General features: G+C 38.8%; 1 protein-coding gene across 3 annotated transcripts; it reads right to left on the bottom strand.

The window, feature by feature from the left end:
• Window positions 1-164: 164 nt before the first annotated feature.
• On the bottom strand, window positions 165-14,255 carry LOC118273717 (cytoplasmic protein NCK1). 3 transcript variants are annotated; one of them, XM_035590817.2, is made up of 7 exons: window positions 13,746-14,255; window positions 9,372-9,565; window positions 5,473-5,724; window positions 4,851-4,938; window positions 4,471-4,673; window positions 4,123-4,288; window positions 165-4,050 (listed from the first exon to the last, which is right to left on the bottom strand). In XM_035590817.2, exons 1-7 carry the CDS (start codon window positions 13,848-13,850, stop codon window positions 3,838-3,840), a joined length of 1,221 nt encoding a protein of 406 aa, XP_035446710.1. In that variant the 5' UTR covers window positions 13,851-14,255; the 3' UTR covers window positions 165-3,837. The 3 variants fall into 3 exon arrangements, with proteins under 3 accessions (XP_035446710.1, XP_035446711.1, XP_035446712.1); XM_035590818.2 differs by having other exon boundaries at window positions 4,471-4,661; window positions 13,746-14,253; XM_035590819.2 differs by lacking the exons at window positions 9,372-9,565; window positions 13,746-14,255 and adding an exon at window positions 5,801-6,430.
• Between the last annotated feature and the right edge of the window lie 72 nt (window positions 14,256-14,327).

Here is a 14,327-nt window from a genome sequence, read left to right as displayed (position 1 = left end):
ACACAGGATATTTTTTTATCTCTCAAGGGACCACTGGCAGATGCTAGTGTGTACTATATACCGACTGTAATCCTGAACGCTAAATTAGTGTGTGTTTGGTATACAAACTCATTTGTAGGGAATGAAAAATGAAAATAAAATATTGGTGAAATAAAACAACAGACTGCAAATTAATAAATAAATTATTGTTAAACATTACATACTGCACTTACATTGGCTCGTTACATCGGATAATATACATTCACAAAAACTTACAAACACAAGTTCGCAAATACAAATATAAAATAATATACTTTGAGCAATATAAAAATAAAAAAACCGAATCACTCTATAATCTATACCTAGATACTATTAAAACGTTAGATACAGTAATGTATTTAGTCAATTTTTGAGAAACTGGTAGGGCGGTACTTTAGTACCCAATACTTAAATTTTAAGCTAATCGTCGCAAGTGTTATTATAAAAAGCTTCAGGAATGTAAAGTCGGCTTTAATTCCTTCCTAAGTTTGGCAATGTTTATTTTATAAAGCTTGTTAAAGTTAGTGCACTATATTTTCTCATTCGCAATTCATTTACCATTTGCCCGTCAATAGACATTTTAATTAACATACAAATCATGACACTAGTTTTCGAAACAATTCAATATGACCATCTTAAATGTAAATCCCGTGCTTGTCGCTACTTTGTGCTTGCATCCAATAAATGCTGCAACATTCTAGGAAGACTTTAGAGGAGGAAATTTGACCTCACAAAATTTAGACCAGTTATTACTTTTGTCCGTTAAGTAGGTGCATATTGTGTATAGAATTAGGTCAATGCGCCAATGAATTTCAATATTTTTATCAAAAAAAAACAAATGACTCAAAACTTGCGGTCGCGGTACGTTTTGCGATTTTAATAATACATCTCTACACTGAGTTTGCCTCGCATTTATTTCTAATTACATTATTGAGTATAAAACGTATTAAATACATCAAAAAGATCTAGTAACTTACGATCAGTGCGTTTTGAGATATGACTTTCGACACAAACACCGTCTGTGTACGACAGAGAAACTGTACTAGTTAGCATCTTATTGGAGTGAGAAGAAGAAGATTTTGTAACATAAACAAATAGCAGCAACTTTCTAAACTAGAAATATAATTTGATACAGAGTATGTGATACATGAAAACTAATCTTATCTTGTACACAAAGTGTAGACAGTAGTCATATCTCAAAATGATCACATGTAATTAATTAATAGTGCATCGTCAATGTCGGGAGACATCGTCGTCTCAAGGATGTTTTCCATACAAATTATCCAAAGAGAATATCAAGTGAAAAGGCCGTATTCCTTCAACTTAATTTGGCAATAGCATGAATTTAGCAACTGAGACCAGTAAGTTTAATATTATACTAGTAATTAATTTTAATCACGAATTAAACAAAGCAGTTCCCTTTTACATTAAAACGTCATCGGTTATAATATTAATCTCAGATTAGTAATGTTTATGGTATTTGTAACGCGTTACTATACTAATATAAATGCAAATAATCGTTCACACACGCGTAGAAACCATAGACAGCGGAGGAAAACACCCTCAATCACGTATCATACAGTGTTACATGTAACCTAACCTTATCGCTAAGTTTTCGCATACAAAATTCTCTACACTTGGTGCATCATCAACTGTCAATGTGTAAAATAAAAAAGTCCATACAAAAATAAATGTTCCTGTGTAAAAGCTATTTAGTTAATACTTTCCGTGTGGAGTGTCGTCGACGTTACTGGACAGTACATCACTACAGTCAGTACAGAAGCTACAACTCAGAATGTCAAGGTTCAACTTAAAAATAATCGTTGAATGTGATTCGCATTTTAATTTAAATATTGGTATCTACATTACGAAATTAATATATTATTATTATTAAACAATTATTAATTTGTATAAAACAACAATCAAGCTGCCTTTGTTATTTTTACAAGTGGATCGAATTGCAAATCGTGCGCGCAACGTGTGGGGGTGATGGTAATTAAATAATTTATAATACATAACGTACAACCCTTAATTCCACTTAATTATAACAAATTCCAAGTCACGTACCTACAATAGAATTATCGCCGAGAAATATCAGAGTACATAATTATCTACAGTTGCTACAGTCCACTGCATTACGTGGCAGACGTCGCCGCCCGCCGGTACATCAGCGGCCAGTACTGGCCACTGCATACTGGCAGCGTGCACGGACTGTGTGTCGTGCATGTCGTGCATGGCGCGACGTATGCTCAGTGTGATGTATGTAATGCACATCATATTCAATAATGCGTCGTTTTTCTGCCACATTATCATCTCCATAGTTCCACAGTTCACACGCTCCTACTTGCATAAAAAATTTATACTTACACTAATCACATACAAATATTAGATGTATACAATATGTGACTGGAGTTTAATTCACACAATGTCATAGTCACATCACCCGGACAGATTGCGCACACCAAGTTTTATAAAAATAAATAAAACTGTAACATAAGAGTGAGAGTTGATTGTGATGTCGGCGTATAATATTGACTAGCGATTGTCACCTCAGTGGAAATCAACCCTTTGAGATTCCATGCCCACCACACCAGTTTGAACTTACCCGTTGTCGTATTAAAGCTGATTTTGTTTAGTTATATTACTCAGTCAAGACTACACTTGAAACCATTTACCATCTTAATATTCCAGTTAGATAAATATGTGTCTTATTGCATTTTGTCATGTGTTACTCGAAAGATTAAGTTCAAATTGGCGTGGTACCAACCAAGTGTTACCTAATTCGTTGTCGTAAAGACTAAAACGTAGGAATATTGTTATGATTGATATATTTGACTACGCGATTCCACTAGTCAGACTTATACAGTTGGTGCGACCGCGCGGCCGATATATTCCGGACCGCCGCGCGACCGGACTTGTTGCGGCAGACAGGCGGAGCCGGGCTAATGTTATAAAATAAGGAATGTCGTTTTAATACTTTTGAAGTCCTTGCAAGACTCGAGACTTGGAAATTTATTAAAAAAAAAAGTTGTTTATCACGAAATTGAATTCTAGATATCTCACAATGTAGTTGGGAGACAATAACGTGTTACTATACAAACCCGTACAGTAACAAATGGCTGTCGGCCGCAACACCGTCCTCAAAACGTTAAGCGCGATATAAAATTCTTACAAAATTCCCACTCACTTACAATAACTCCTCAGCCCGACACATTCCACGATTTTCCCTGATCATGACTTACATTATATCTTACTTAGCCAAACATCACAACATATGCATCAGTGTATATTTAGTTATACATCACATGCCCCGGAGCGTCCACCAATATATCCGCGCGGACCTCGGACACGTGGCACGCGACACAATCGATTATAATATGCGTAAAACACAGTTTAACTATAACTCATTATAAAATTACACTATAGAACTTACCTAAATAATATGATATAAATTGTTATTAAACACTAATAGAGATAAAGAAGCCAATTTTTGGTTTTGTTATTGTAGTAATAAGTTTAGACGTCGCTTCAATGCTGAGTTACATCGTCACAGTACAATACGTTCGTCGCGAACAGATTCCTCGGGGCTACGTTGTACTATTGAGTGATGCGGACAGTGGAATCCGTTCGACTCGATTAATCGACTACTTTCGTGCAAAACCCTCACTAACGGCGGTCGGATCCGATCGAGCGTGCGGAGCCTGGATACAAAATTTCGTACAAAATTGACAATGCATACACGGAAGCTCTGAACTAGTTTCAACGAGTAAATAGTGGACACGGGCGTACAAAACGTATGACGGGAGGGGCGCGGGCCGCTCAGCAGGGCTGCGTGGCCTTGGGCAGCGGCCGCACGAGGTAGAGCTTCTCGCCCGCCTTGTTGGTGTAGATGGGCGCGCGCTGGTAGTGGCCCACCAGCTGCTCCAGCGTCGGGAACTTGCGCTGCCCGATGCAGTACAGGCTGCCCTCCACGTGCACGCGGAAGTGCTTGTTGCGCCCCGGCGCCTTCAGCGACACCGAGTAGTCGCCCACCTGCGGGGTAATACACGTATCACTCGGTGTCTTACAAACACTCATTATAACTTATAAGCTAAGCATCCTTACGTTGGTCTCCGAGTCTCGTATGAGGAAGTCTCCGTCGTGTCCGTGCGTGTTGAGTAGTGCGTCGCAGTGCGTGCGCGTGATGGCGCCGTAGTACCAGGCGCGCCCCGCGGCCGCGCCCGGCCCCGGCCGCCCGCCCGACCCACCAGACCCGCCAGACCCGCCCTCGCTGCGTACAGATACATTATCACTACATTGTATCACAAACACATAAAAACTTAGAGAAGAGCCTTTAATTTAAATCCTGGCTTACAGAAGTTGAGGTAATTGAAAATGTAGTTAGATGGCTCTCAAGGGCAATAACTCTTTCAAAGAATATCAGTATCTGTTGCAATAAGTAATATGTGTCACCTGTATGGCGTGGTGAGGTAGTCAGCGAGTTCCTGCAGATAGTTCCTGGGCACGAGGCCGACATGTCCGCGCGAGTCCCGGGCGCGGTACCACTCGGGGTCGGAGGGCGGGCGCTCGATGATCTCGAGCCGGTCTCCCTTCTCGAACGACAACTCCTGCTCGTTGTTCGACGTGAACGAGTACAGCGCCACCTGCGGGGACGGCTAAACACGTTATTCTCCACTGCCGCACTCTTACGCTGACTTGTTTCAAGCATAGCAATATAGGATACAAAAAAAAGTAGGTATTTGCATTCTCCAAGAGAATAGATGTAGCCGACAAAGAACAAAATATAATACAAGGTATTAGGTACTACTACAGAAGTATTCATTCATACTAACCACTATATCGAGCACATTTTCCGCCATGGCGTACGTATGCACGGGGTCCTCATTGTCCCCCTCCTCGCTAGTGTAGTTCGACGGAAACCTGCGAGGAATACACAATATTACTGATTACACAGCCTTATAATCAACACACTGATGACGTCAACAAGTTAATTAATTAATTCCAAAGTAGTTTGTCCAGAATTCTGAATACTTAATTAGTATTTGATAACATTGTTTTATCCTGATTCACATGTCTATGGAAAAAGGTAAAAAATGTAGTGTAAACTCATCTAATTTAGCATTATATTTGCATACTAAATACTAAGTTCTTCCTAATTTAATCTTTCTTTTGCCGTGACTGGTGTGGTTTCCCCCCGAGTTATGATCGGAAATGAATGATTCAAATGATTGACTCATTAAGGAGATATTTTCGTTAAATTCTTCCTTGACTATAGAGAAAAATCAAGTTGCAATCCTCGAATTTTTCTATATCTAAATCAAATTTTATTTACTATAAAGTCCGTGTGCAGTTTCTCTCTCAGTCTATCTAAATGATTAAGAGGATCCTCGTTCCTGTCGTAAGAAAAATTATACTTTGAAGAGTGAGTATGTAAGCAAAACGGATAGTACATACCATCCAGTGTGCGCCTGGTACTGTCCCCGCCACCAGCCATCGTTGCTCTTCTCGAGGATGAGTATGCGCGTGCCCTTGGTGAGCGAGAGCTCGTCGGGCTGCTGCGCCTGGTAGTTGTACTTGACGACGGCGGTGCCCAGCGCGTCCGCCGGCTCCACGCGCCGCCCGCCCGCCTCGCCGCCGCCGCGCACCGGCGAACTGTTCGACGGCAACGTCTTCGAGCCCGACCCCTTCTTCACCTTCTTCTTAATACTGTAATTCACGAGCATTATGTCAAGTACAGTGCCGGTATCCGCAAACTGGATGGCAGTGGTTCGAAAAGAATTACTGAAAATATGCTGAATGTCGTCCTAGTGAGGGCAATAAGCCGATGATGACGTTACGATTCATTTTCACCGTAGTTCTTGTCTCAATCTGTGAAACATCGCCGCGACTAGCTGGACTATAGATCGCATAGAATCTTTAGATGTTTACACAGGTGGCCGGCCATATCAGTTTAGATAATTATAATACTCCAGTCTCCACTACAGTTATATAACATTTCTGGTCGCGTCTGCTCGTCTTAACGCTCTGCCGAGTTTTATAACTAGGTACTGGAAGATTTCTACTGCAGATTCTAGCACTTTTTACTAGTCTTAATAATTTATGCACATTTCGTTAATTTACACAGCAGCCAAGGGTGTGCTGCTACGGAGCCGACTACACAACTAAGGCGTTTATTCTCTTGTGTCCCTCATACGTCCTACATTGTTCTGATATATTTTAATTCTCTTGTTTCTCCCATTGTCTAACAACACAATATGCAATTATACCCAATCGTACTATTATTTCATTGAAATGCGAAATGTTGAATTACATGCATAACGAACATCTTCATTGGAATGTGGTAAACAACAGTATTTTATAGATTTGCGAATACAAAGCACTGTTTTAGTAAGAGGCTGGTTGCCTTACGGTCCAGAAATATCGAAATCTAAATTATAACACTAGTAAATAAGTAATGAGATTGTAATAAGGATTCTTAAGTCAAATAATACATATTTCGACGTGTTTTCGCTCAAATTACGACAATACGGAAAATGCAAATAGTTTATATCCGGTAAGGTAATATTTGTGCGGATATTTCACAAATGCAAATTATCCTGTTACCATATGTGTAATGTTTAGAACAATAACATGAGCGTATTGACCGTACCTGACAACAGGAATTAAATGGACAAACAACATAACCGCACTGATTGTGGTCACAAATCTATACTAATATTATAAAGCTGAAGAGTTTGTTTGTTTGTTTTTTTGAACGCGCTAATCTCCGGCCGGCAACGCATTTGTAACGCTACTGGTCCGAATTGAATAATTATTTTTGTATTGAATAGTACATGTATCAAGGAAGGCTATAGGCTATAATACATCACGCTATGTCCTATAGCAGCCAAGCAGTGCGGGCGAAACCGCGCGGAAGTAGCTAGTGTTTATCTAAAACGTAAGCGTGAGACAGCCATGTTTCGGCCCGAATGGGCCGGCTGAACCGGAGTGATACCACGACCTCTCAGAAAACTAACGTGAAAAAATACTTTCGTTGTGTTTCGTAGTGTAAGTGAGGTAACCAGAGACCCAATTACTCCCCTTTCCAATCTACCCAAGCCCCGATTCCCCAACAACTTTTAAATTCCTAACCCCTAAAAGGCCGGCAACGCACTTGTAACGCTTCTGGTCTTTCGGGTGACCATGGGCGGCGGCGATTGCTTACCATCAGGTGATCCGTCTGCTTGACATTTGAAGCAGTGACCAAAGTATTTAATTATTAGAAACCCATGTGCCTAGGGCCTAGTGCCTACGAAAAGGCTTTTATCAACTAATACAATCAACTTGTAAGTACAAAAAATAATAACACGACACGACACGACGCGTTGAGCAGTTTTACGTCCGTCTATAAAAAAATATGATGTAGGCTACCAATACTACAATACAAGATTAATTCTAAGGAAGATATTGGTAAAGTAAACCTTTCACAAATATGCATTTGATATCTTGGCTATTTGACATGAGATATGTGTGTTTAACACACTACATGCACAGCTGAATATTTGTGCATTTCGCTAGATGCCACTAAACTGAATAGTTGATAGCATCAATGTCACCTTTGTGATACATAGATAAACTCAAGATCACGAATATTTGTTTTAGGCATGCATATTATAATTTGATATTTAACAAATATACCTACACAAACTGTACAAAGATTTACTGTATTACTCATAAAGAATTGAAATCCAGAGATGAATCATCAATTAATTGCAGCTTCATTATACTATACAATTATTTTTGAATTAGATTTTCTAACATGATCATATTATGTTTATTATAATTGAACCTTATTCCCACTTTGCGGCAGCTACGTTTGACCCTATATGACCCAAGTATGTAATTTACAACTCCCCAAAAATCATGCAATGACTTCTCCCGCCTTGGCTGGGGCGAAAAGCAGTGTCACTCTTACTGACAAAAAACATACCATTCCTACTCCTACTCTTCAAACCAGAGCCCGGCAACCGATTAGGTCTTCTGCAGCTCCGTATCAGCATTAGCCTTACTAGGCCCTATCTGTGGTGGTCTGATGGCTCTCCGCAAGCCCAAAAAGTATTCATACTTAAAAACAACAAGAGACTAGTTATGAAGTCACTATCTATCTCGATCATTCTCTAACGCGAAACTATCATTGTACAATTGTACACAGATTTTTCTTAGAGATCGCCATCTAAACGTTTAATTGAATTGCCAATTGATTTGAACACATAAAAGTTGCTCGTAATTGACCCATTTCAAATGGGCCGTGGTCATATCATTTTGCGACCGTGCGTTTACAGTGTGGTGCTAAGAACGAGGTCAAGTGGGTCTGTCTTCAGTTAGATGCTAAGGAAGATATGTCAGAGGTCTGTTACTACTTTCAGAGTTAAAGCCAAAAGTACATGACAGTTATCATCATCATCATTATATCAGTCACGGATCCAATGTGACTTCCACATCCAATGTCGAGAGACATATAATTAAATCAAACGACTAGAAAGTTCGCAACGTCGTATCTGTTTGTCTATTATAATAATTATTTTTGAAATACTGAGCCAGAACCTGGAGAAGACCATGGATTACATAAAGTCCTGTTGACTCACTACATACTTATGTATTATAGTCAACACCACTATCTAAAATTCGTGCAGACAATGTTTACATATTGCAGATATATTTTAGGACACGATAACGGTAATTTTTAAATCAGTATCGATGAAATAAGACTGTCGTTTCGGGCTGCCTATCTTTGCTTTGATGGTTAGGTAGTTTCATATTATGTACTAGGCGTGATCTAAGTAGTTACTTGCAGTTTCTATAGACCCCATGGCATACATAAATGCGTGCTTTGTTTCTAAGTACCTAAGTATTGTTTAAAAACTTTCTCAATGCAAATCGAACTGATAATGAGATGAACACCATCAGAACTCAGCAAGTTTTATAATGGAACAGTAGTATTGTACCAAAACCTTGAGAAAGTCGGATTTTACGTTATTGATATAAAACAAATTTTTAAATGTATGTATGACACATGTAGACTTCCGCATTTCCAATAATATTTTTATGTAACATACATACATGAATATAGTTTTTGGTTTTGGTTGGAATTCGTTCAGTACCTATATTGACTTTATTGACATACCCGCATTAAGGATATATCATTGCCAGTGTCTGTCTAGCGATTGTTTAGCGGGTTACCGGGGCTCCGGCTCAAAAAGCAGGAGTAGGAACGGGGTGGTTTTTAGTCAGTAAGGTGGGAAAAGTCATTTAATTGGATGATTTAGCCCCTCAAAAAAAAAAAGTATCTGAAGCCGCTCCTTCAAGTCTCTCACCTGTCAAAGAGCGAAGGTTTCTCCTTCTTGACGTAGTTGCTGGGCACGTATCCCGACTGGCTGCGCGCGTTCTGCACCCGCCACCAGTGCTTGGAGTCGTCGAGCAGCAGGTACCGCTCATTCTTACGTAGGTCCAGCTCCTGAGCGCCCTGGGCCGCGTAGTCGTACTTAGCGACCACGTAGCAAACATCGTCCTGGAACGAGATGAAGGAGGTTAAGTGGCTTGCCATTGTCAGCTTGTCAGGGGTACTGTTGATTCTACTAAAACATTTTGGTAAAACGAATAGCGGAATCAATCTCAGTAAATTGCTGTTTCGAGCCAATTTAAAAAAAAAACAACATTAGTTATTGAGTGAGTGTATCAGTAAGGACGTGAACATACTGTTTTTGTACTGTTGTCTGTCTGTTCTGTCCATTCCGTTAAGCTTTAGTAAATTGTGGTAACTGTACCTGTGTTATCAATGGTAGTATATCAGTACAGGCGGTCGTAACATTACAATTACGAAAACTGTAGTTACGATACACACTGTCAAGGTCGAACCGTTCCGTGCGGTTAACTGAACGTGGTGTAAAAAGCAAGGGAGGGATTATAACTATAGTTAATCGTTTACAAAAGATGTAATACTGTATACAATGACAGAGAACTGCAGTCGGCGTTCAGTCAAAGACCATCAGATATTTACTTTTGGGGTGCACATTTGGACGATAATAACACAACATTTAACTCCCGAATTTGATGGGAAGACATGCATTACAATAATAAAGCATATATTTCGCAGTCTTAATGTAAGTTCAGACAGTGCACAATTCCAGACTCGAATGGTTTGCTCGACATTTTAACGTAATCGCAATAAAATTTATAAGAGTTGCTAATCCTCCTATATTATTGGTTTTCCGCTTGATCGGTATTTAGTGCTGTAAGAATTGCCAAAATAAACCTATAAAACAGTTCAATTCAGCCTAGACTACTACAAGCTAGGTGCAAAAGAGGGAAAGGCCCATCTGTCTGTAATGAAGCCGCTGATAAAAATGATGTGGGCGTATTTATGTTAAACAGATTAGCTCATAGTTGCTCTGGAATTTAGCAAACACTGACGTCACTTCAATGTGTTGTAGTAAAATCGGGTCTTGTGATGAAGTACAAGCTATCTTGTCAACGTTTTATAGGGGTCCTAATCGATTGGGCGGCCAATGTTTGAATAGAACACGCGCGGCTGTAAAAGTGCAATTCGATACATCTCAAAAGTTGGTAGGTCGACAATCCAACATAGCCAAAGACAGATCAATCGCAAGACCCATTGATCCTATCCCGATAGCCTTGGATCTATTTCCAGTCACATGGCTATCCTTAGCATGCTTTGCGACCTATGGAACAATACAGAAAATACAGAAATACTATATTCTGGCCTACTCATGGTAATTGTAATTGGAAAACTTATTAGCATTTTATAATATAAGTAGACTCGGGGTTCAAACCAGGGCCTAATTCATTTGAACAATTTGGTTTCATCATGTTCACAATGTCATACCTATTCCCTAAAGGGATTCAATTCATTAATTATAGTATTTAGTGTTCATTAGTCACCTTCTATCAATATAAAAAGATTATACATTTTGATGTATGTGTTGGTGTTAACAAATTACACTATATTCTGAGATATGTAAGCACAAAAAATAATCACATATTTTTGACAACAAAAACATTATTGTTGAATAACCACCAGTGGCAACAGCTTGTCTAACAGACAACACATACCTAAGGGTGCTTTTACACCAGATATGTGTTATGTAGCTATGCTATGAAGATGTAATAGCTAAGCTGTGTGACTAAGTGACCATTTCAACTGATACTAAGTTATGTATCTGCTTCTACGAAGATGTGCCGCAGCAAGTAGCTGTGTGAGGAAGATGCACAGCTCGAGTTTGTGATTTATCAATGGAGCCATTCATAACACACATCTTTCCATATAATAAAACATAGCTGAGTCCCCAATATGATTGGTGGAAGCCAAATGCATCCACAGCAACATAGCATAGCACATCTCTGATGGAAAAGCACCCTAATACATTTGTTTATTTCAAGGAATTCCAAAGAATAGTGTGGTATGTAAAGTATCATAATAAAACAATAGACTATACAACATAAGTAACTAGTGTGAGTAACCACAATCCAGGATAAATTGAGTTGTGCGGGTCTGCGGACGGCGAGCAAGGGTAGCTCGCCGCCCGACCAGAACCAGACCCGTGCGTACGGCGCGTCGCGTTCCGCGCGCGCCTCAAAGAGCCAGACCACCACAGATGGGGCCCAGTAGGGCTGATGCCTGATCCGGAGCTGCGGACAACGTAAAAGGTTACCGGGGCTCCGGCTCAAAGCAGGAGAAGGAACGGGGTGGTTTTTAGTCAGTAAGAGTCTGACACTCCCTCCCGCCTCACCCAAGGCGGGAGAAGTCATTGGATGATTTTCCCCCTCAAAAAAAAAAAAAAAAAAAAAAGGATAAATTGAGTTAAGTAGAGCAGCCTGCACAAAACAACCTCAGATGACTTATTGTTGAGTGACACTACACATAAGACACATACATATAGGCATAATTAAATGTTTGTCCGTGTTGTTCTTAATCACATTATTGTAATTAAGCTTCAATGTGACATAACCACAGAGTTCGCTGAACTTTGCCATGTTCAGAAGTATGTCTGATTACAGTCTAATCTATTAGTTTTTGGGTCAACAGTCTAGCTTAGATTGATGAATTATTGATAACAATATGATTACTACATGATCTGAATAACAAACTAATTAGCTATATTCAAATAAAAATTTGAAAGTTTTTTTTAAGAAAGTGAAGAGAAGTGAATGGTTTTATTTTATTTTTAGATAACATTACATAATCAGAAGAAAGTAACATTATCAAACAGCATAAATTAGCAGACAATATAAGTCCTGCAGGTGTTTGATTCATTGAAAATATTTATGTTTCAAGTAGGATAACTGTATAAGGAAATTAAAAACAATATCATTCATTGTGATTGATCATATGTTTCATTGTCACAATAACATTGTGCCTGCTTATATAACATCAAGGGTGGGCAGAGGAGTATGACACTTTATAGTTACTCAATACCACCACTTACCAAAAGATTCAAGAAGATTATCTTATGATATTTATTGAGTAAAAATAAATAGGCTAACAAATACTATAATTAACTATTAGATTATTATTGTATGGTGCTGTGGAAGTATTTCAAGATTAGTTAGACACAGATGAAAATAGTTGAATAGCAAGCTAGATTGGCTGCTGACTAATATTAATTAGGCATGATTCAATAGAACTAATAAATAACTAGTTACTTAGGGATTACTCATTAACTGGCAGTAAACTCAGTATGATATTGTTTTATCACCAATAGGCACCAAATACCTATGTAATCTTACATTGTTTATTCCAAAACCACACTCCTTTAAGTTATAAATAATAATTCTAGGCAAGACCAATTGACAAATGGATGGGAATAGAAACATAACAAACACAAATGTCATCAGCAGATACTATACAAAGGTAGGCACTTATATAAACATTTTAAAGGTTTATAAACTAATCTATGAACATATAGTTCTTATAAGAGGCTACACCTGAATGAATCTGGAACTTGGTGGGTTTCTCTTTTTACTTATAAGATTCATAGACCATGGAAGTAATATTTGTATCTGTATTTCCATAGTTAATAAATGGTTATGTTTGTGAAGGATGTACTTTTTATTGTAGCGTTATGTGGGATATATTTAGGGGATGGAACTTGCTTCAGAAACTAACATACAATGGCAATGAGTGTCTTGTTTATTTCATACAAAACAATGACCAAAATAATCTTTTTTATCATTTTGTTTACTCAGATAACATTCTTACAATACAATTTAATCCTCCGAAGTATTTCTCAGTTAGTTCCTACATCCAATAACAACATGCACGAAATGAATTCTACACATTATCTAAACATGGATTAAAAAATAGTGAAAGTGTTTAGAACATGAATAATAATGCATTATTCATAGCAGACTAACTATGAACAAAAAAATTTTAAATTATCTACTTGAGCTCATCAAATTCCACAACAATTAATTTGTAACAACTGTTGCCTAATTGCTGGCACTCAGGGCCAGTCAGATTTGCATTCTACTTAACAACTAGTTATATGATCAAGTTATTGCACTTTATGTGAACCTAGTTGAAGGAATAGCAGCTCTAGCAGTGCATTACATTGAAAATAGTGGTTTGGCAGTACACTTTTTTCAATAGACCACTAAACAGGAAGTGCCAAATTAGGATCGTTGTGCAGCTGATGGTTACGTTCGGCAGTGGGTGTAAAGTGAAGGTATACCTGTGCGTTTTTCCCGTGCCTCGTGTTGGCCATGGCGTGCGGCGCCGGCAGCGGCTTGTTCGCCCACACCGAGTCTGCGGCGCGCGCCGACCGCGTCTCCAGCATGACACCCCCAGCTACGGATCCGGTCGGTCACCGCAGCCGCCTTCACTGATACATTGCGACCAGCACCGAGACCACTGCACTGCACCACATTCACTGCACTTCCGCAAAATGAGACCTAACCGATCGATTCACGATGCAGTATCACCACAAAACCTAATGATTGTTTATTGTAGGACGTGCGAAAAGTCCGAAAGCCAATGAGACACCAAAGGAGCTTCGCTCTGTTCCACTACTTAGGTCTTCCAAATATTCATTATTCAATCAGAATAATCTATAATGTAATACTCTATATAAATTATTATATTTTTGGTAGGATTTTCACTCAGTTTGTCTTAAATTAACGATTAATTTAGTGAAAAGTCTCACTTGTCGGTGGGGCAAACGACGAATCAATAGACAAACTTATTTTTTTAGAAAACCAGTCAAAGCATAGATGATAATAGAGATGAATCCAAATCTTTTACTTCACATTTAAAT

Source organism: Spodoptera frugiperda, chromosome 1, assembly GCF_023101765.2.
Source record: "Spodoptera frugiperda isolate SF20-4 chromosome 1, AGI-APGP_CSIRO_Sfru_2.0, whole genome shotgun sequence".
Classification (NCBI taxonomy): domain Eukaryota; kingdom Metazoa; phylum Arthropoda; class Insecta; order Lepidoptera; family Noctuidae; genus Spodoptera; species Spodoptera frugiperda.
The sequence above is the reverse complement of the archived record's forward strand: the minus strand, read 5'-3'. Positions and strand labels throughout refer to the sequence as shown.

Coding starts and splice junctions, on each gene's coding strand:
- LOC118273717 (XM_035590817.2), bottom strand. CDS start 13,850: ATGCTGGAGACGCGGTCGGCGCGCGCCGCAGACTCGGTGTGGGCGAAC. Junction 9,566..13,745: donor GGCACGGGAAAAACGCACAG/GTATACCTTCAC, acceptor ATCTCGTTCCAG/GACGATGTTTGCTACGTGGT. Junction 4,939..5,472: donor TACCAGGCGCACACTGGATG/GTATGTACTATC, acceptor TATTCCTCGCAG/GTTTCCGTCGAACTACACTA.